General features: G+C 39.8%; 1 protein-coding gene across 1 annotated transcript; it reads left to right on the forward strand.

Annotated features, from left to right (window-relative positions):
• The first annotated feature begins 1,627 nt into the window (after positions 1 to 1,627).
• Positions 1,628 to 2,650, forward strand: LOC129296459 (uncharacterized). Its single transcript, XM_054935056.1, has one exon. It carries the CDS (start codon positions 1,628 to 1,630, stop codon positions 2,648 to 2,650), a length of 1,023 nt encoding a protein of 340 aa, XP_054791031.1.
• The last annotated feature ends 3,269 nt before the right edge of the window (positions 2,651 to 5,919 follow it).

Genomic DNA, 5,919 nt, shown 5'->3' on the forward strand with positions numbered 1-5,919 from the left:
CTCCCCGATTAAAGAACTTTAAGTAATTAAATATAACAATATTTAAATAAATAATTTTAAAATATTGTATTAAAATTATATTTTTTTATAAAATAGACATAACTTATATTGACTAATTTAATTTCATTTATATAAATTTATATTGCATTAAGTTCTTTGAACAATGATAGTTAAGTCCCATACCATTAAATTAATGACAGTTAAATCCTTAAATTCTTTTAAGTAAGTTAAAAATATCAATCAAAATAATTATAAATTCAAGAGTTTTGATTGTAAATAAATATTTAAATATCAAATGTGTAAGAAGAATTTTTTTGTAATTATTTAAATTGATATTTATAATTTATTTTTTAAAAAAATTTGTCAGGCCTATTGTTATTATTAATTTAACCTTTTGGAACTTAGATGTTATTCTTCCTGAGTTCTTTTTTTACCCACATGCTTAAAATATTATTTGTGTAAAAAAGCAAATCAAACCCTAAACTATATAATTAGGAGCATTTGAGATTTTTAATTGATTTTTTATACAATATTTTTCTTCAACTTTTAAAAATATGTGATTTGACTCCTATAATTAATAAAAATTAACTTTAACTATTAATTTACTAGAAAATGACCAAAAAAGACATTAAAAATTATAGAGAAGACCAAAACTTACAATAAATGATTAAAAAATTATAGATAATGATAAAAAAATTTAGAAAATGACCAATAAATTTTTTTCATCATTTTTTATAACTTTTAAGGTTTTTTTCTTGTCAATTAATTGTAAAAGTTGACTCTTGTTGATCATTGCATAATTTTCAAAAGTTAAAAAAATACTGTAAAAAAATAAATTGAGGATTTTAGACACTTTTAACCTGTAATTTAAAAATCAATTTACTCTTTTATCCATATTTTTTAACCAACATATATACTCAGTTTTTAAAAAATACTAAATAAATAAGTTTACATAAATCTTATTTCAATCATCACTTAGGTATGCCACGTGTAATTTATCATGGGCTATGGCACTCAAATTAGAGGGACATTGGAGAGGAGAATAACTACTACTAGATTAAGAAATTGCATATGAGTAAAGATTAAAAAGAGAATATTAATTAAGGACCTTGTAAAAACATTAATATCAAATTAAAAACTTTAGCACTGAAACATGATAGAAGAAATATTGAAATTTAGAAATGTCAGTATTAAAAAATCTTAATTTAACATTAATTTTCTTACAAAATTTTTATTTATCATTCTCCCAAGATCAAAAGTCAGATTGAATCATTAATTGTCTTTACAGAAAAAGAAGACCAGCTGCATATGTCCAAAGAGAAGACAATTCCTGAAAGCGTGCATGCATGGTACTCTCGTGCGTAATAACTATTCACGTGGGCTCATGCGTGATATGCGGCATAACTAAAGCACGTGACTGTAGGGATTTAGATATTATTATTTTAATTGTAAATATCGTGAGATCACAGGAGATATCTTAGGCAGAACATACGCGAGGATTACGATCGCGTCTCACTGTATATATGCTTGCCGTGTGCAGCTTATGCTTTGAATAAAATATTCCTCCATTAACAAAATCTTCATGGTATCAGAGCTGAGGTCCTGAATACCTTGTTTGTGTTCAACCATGATTGAAACTGATGAAGCCAAGAGTGGTGCCGATGGGAAGAACAGTAGCGACACATCGTCTCCTTATTACTTACACCCATCTGATAACCCAGGGCAAGTTTATGTCAGTGAACTGCTTAATGAAGGCAACTATGCGGAGTGGGTGAACGACATGGCGAACGCTCTCTTCGCTAAGAACAAAATAGGATTTGTTGATGGCACACTGTCAATGCCGTCTGTCGACTCGTCGGAACTCAGTGCGTGGATGCGTTGCAACGCAATGGTGAAGGGATGGTTGAAGAGTTCGATGGACAAGGATGTTCGCATTAGCGTACGTTACGCTAAGAGTGCTCGTGAGATATGGACAGATCTCGAGGAGCGATTCGGAAAAGGTAATGCGCCTCGCGTATATGAACTCCGAAGGCAGGTAGCAATGATGCGGCAGGATCGATCTTCAGCACCCACTTACTACACCAAGCTGAAAAGCTTGTGGGATGAAATAGAGACGATCATGCCGATGCCTAAGTGCGAGTGTGGTAAATGCACGTGTGATATTGAAAAGCAGCTTGTTGAAATGAAGGAACGAGATCGCTTGTACGAGTTTCTCATGGGACTAGATGAGGCATCCAACACCATTAAAACTCAGATTCTTAGTATGAAACCCACACCAAGGCTGGGACAAGCATACCACCTGGTTGCAGAGGATGAACAACAAAGGCAAGTTTCAGCTATGCAGAGGCCTGTGATCGAAAGTGCGGCGTTTCAAGTGCGTACTGATAAAGTACCCAGAGATGGAAAAAGGGAAAAGCCTAAATGCAATCATTGCCAAAAGTTAGGACATACAGAAGATCGATGTTACGAGTTGATTGGGTTCCCTGAGGATTGGAAGAAAGGGAGTCGTGACAAACGAGAAAGACGGACAAACTGGGGTGAGAAAAAGGGTATGCCACGTGCTGCACAGGTGAGCATGACTGAGAGTCCTATTCCAGGATTGACAACTGATCAATATGAACGCCTTCTACAATGCATCACCAAGAAATAGATGTCAATAAGGTTGAAAGTGGACCGCGAGCCAACATGGCAGGTATGGTGAATTCTAATAATAGCTGGGTGATTGACACAGGGGCAACCGACCACATAGTTTGCAACCCAACGTTGTTGCATAACATTTCAAAGGCTTTAAATCAGCCTCCAGTGCAAATTCCTAATGGAGATAGTGTGCAAGTGGCAGGCATTGGGCAGGCTACAATAAATGATCATCTACAGCTAGACAAAGTTTTATATATCCCAGATTTTAAATGCAATTTGTTGTCTATAATGAAGCTGCTAAAACAATATGATTATATGGTGATTCTTGTGCGTAATATTTGTCTTATCCAGGACTACAGATCGAGGACCCTGATTGGAGTGGCTAGAGAACGGGATGGGCTATATATGTTTGAGTCGAAAATGTCACAAAAGGCAGCCACGCATGTGCGAAGTGTGATGAATGTGCGAAACACAGTGGATCTGCAGGTTTGGCATCATCGACTCGGGCACCCTCCTGAAGACAAAATGAAGAAAATGAGTCTACTCTCAAATGCTTTCAATAATGAGCTCTTGGCACACTGTGATTCTTGTTTAAGAGCAAAACAGACCCATCTTGTATTTCCTTCTAGTACAATAAAAACCTCTTCTTGTTTTGACATGATCCATTGCGATATATGGGGTGGATATAAAGTACCATCTTTGTCAGGTGCACATTACTTCCTCACCATTGTAGATGACTTTAGTCGAACTGTTTGGGTCTATCTCATGAAGCATAAGTCAGATGTGAAAATATATTTACCAATGTTCTTGACCATGATAGAAACACAGTATGGGGCACGAGTAAAAACAATTCGCACAGATAATGGCTTAGAATTCCAGTCCAGCTTCATGCTTGCATTGTATGTTGAGAAGGGCATTACACTACAAACCACGTGCCCATATACCCCACAGCAAAATGGGGTCGTGGAGCGCAAACATCGATATATATTGGAGGTGGCTCGAGCATTACGTTTTCAAGCGGGCTTGCCAACGTCGTTTTGGGGGGAGTGTGTGTTGACAGCTGTGCACCTTATCAATCGCCTCCCGTCGAGGGTGTTGCGTCATAAAACACCATATGAGGTGCTACTCGGTAAGACACCGACATATGAACACTTACGCAGTTTTGGGTGTTTGGCATATGCACACAACTCAAGAATTGTAGATAAGTTTGATGAACGTGGGAGAGTGTGTGTCTTCATCGGATACCCCACAGGCCAGAAGGGATATCGCTTGTACGATATCCGTAGTGGAGAAGTCTATGTATCACGCCATGTGGTTTTCTTGGAAACTCAGTTTCCCTTCCAGAACCTACAAACCGAGACTACAGCTTCGGTTAGTAAGCCACCTACCCATGGTGCCATTATTGATGATGAAGAGGTAGCACATGCATCAGAGGCACCACTTACTAGTCATTCTTCTCTTGTTGAGACTGGTGCTGCTTCAAGTACTGAGCAATCGGTTGACTGTCTTCCTACTGTAGAAGTTGAACAGATTGACGCAGTTCGTCGTAGTCAACGAACCAGGCGAGCACCAAGCCATTTAGGAGATTATGATCTCGACCTTCCAACTTCTTTAGCCCATCCGTCTCATCCTACTCTACCCTCTTCAGGGATCTCGATATCTGCATCAGGTAACTCCACTGCACACCCTCTTACTAATTTTGTTTCTAACGTGCGTTTCTCTTCCTCGCACAAAGCATTCTTGGCAGCAATTGATAAGCAAGATGAGCCCAAGCATTTTACAGAAGCAGTCCGCCATGCACATTGGCGTGAGGCCATGGCATGTGAGATCGAGGCTCTTGAACAGAATGGTACATGGTCGATTGTCGATCTCCCACCTGGCAAACATGCTATTGACTCGAAATGGGTATACAAAGTTAAGTATAAACCCACGGGAGAGGTAGAGCGATATAAGGCTCGTCTCGTAGCAAAAGGATTTACTCAACGAGAGGGTATCGACTTTCATGAGACATTTGCTCCGGTTGCTAAGCTTGTGACCGTACGGTGCCTTCTTGCTCTCGCTGCCAAGATGAATTGGTTTGTCCACCAACTCGACGTAAACAATGCTTTTCTCCATGGTGACCTCGATGAGGAAGTATACATGAAGATCCCACAGGGTTTCCATCGTTCTGGACCGCGCAAGGTGTGTCGATTAAGGAAGTCCCTATATGGTTTGCGACAGGCTTCACGGAACTGGTATCACAAATTCACGGATGCCCTTCTTGCACGTGGTTTTGTACATTCTTCTGCCGACCATTCTCTTTTCCTTCATCGACAGGGGGAGCGGTTCACAGCAGCCCTTATCTATGTGGATGATGTTTTATTGGTAGGTAATGATGAGACTCACATGCAGAGTGTAAAGACTTTCCTCCATCAGCGATTCAGCATCAAAGACCTTGGGAAGCTAAAGTACTTCTTAGGCATTGAAGTTGCCCGATCTAGTGAGGGGTTCATGCTTAGTCAACGAAAATACATCCTAGACATTTTGAAAGATAGTGGAATGATGGGGTGTAGACCATGCTATACTCCCATGGAACAAAGTTGTAGATTAAAACCCACCGACGAAGACCCTTTTGCTAATGAAGGACGATATCGTCGCTTGTTGGGAAGACTCCAGTACCTCACCATCACACGCCCTGACATCACCTATGCTGTTAATGTATTGAGTCAGTTTAGTGGGTCACCACGTAAGATCCACATGGACGCTGCAGAACGCATCCTCCGCTACTTAAAAGCGACTCCAGGACAAGGAATTATTATGAGAAGCTCTGGTTCATTGGGGCTCGTTGCATACTGTGACGCCGATTGGGCAGGCTGCCCAATGACGAGGAGGTCGTGTACTGGATACTTTGTTAGTCTCGGCGGTTCTCCAATCTCATGGCGTTCCAAGAGACAAAGTGTTGTGTCTAAATCATCCGCAGAGGCAGAATATCGTGCGATGGCTTGTACTGTGAGTGAAGTAGTTTGGTTGAGATGGTTGCTCAAAGAACTAGGTATTCATTGCTCAGAAGCCACTCCTCTTTATTGTGACAATCAGGCTGCACTTCATATAGCAGCAAACCCCGTCTTTCATGAGCGAACTAAGCATGTCGAAATGGATTGCTACTTCGTTCGCGAGCGGATACAGTCCAAGGAAATATCCCCACGAAAGATTTGGACAAAGCATCAGGTGGCTGACATATTTACGAAGGCCTTGATCAAGGAACGCCATCATGATCTGACTAGCAAATTGGGTGTTACGGAC

Source organism: Prosopis cineraria, unplaced genomic scaffold (genome assembly GCF_029017545.1).
Source record: "Prosopis cineraria cultivar Desert tree isolate PC_DT_omini unplaced genomic scaffold, ASM2901754v1 PC334, whole genome shotgun sequence".
Classification (NCBI taxonomy): Eukaryota; Viridiplantae; Streptophyta; class Magnoliopsida; order Fabales; family Fabaceae; genus Prosopis; species Prosopis cineraria.

What these genes read in the sequence shown, in the direction of transcription:
- LOC129296459 (XM_054935056.1), top strand. Translation starts at nt 1,628, where the DNA reads ATGATTGAAACTGATGAAGCCAAGAGTGGTGCCGATGGGAAGAACAGT.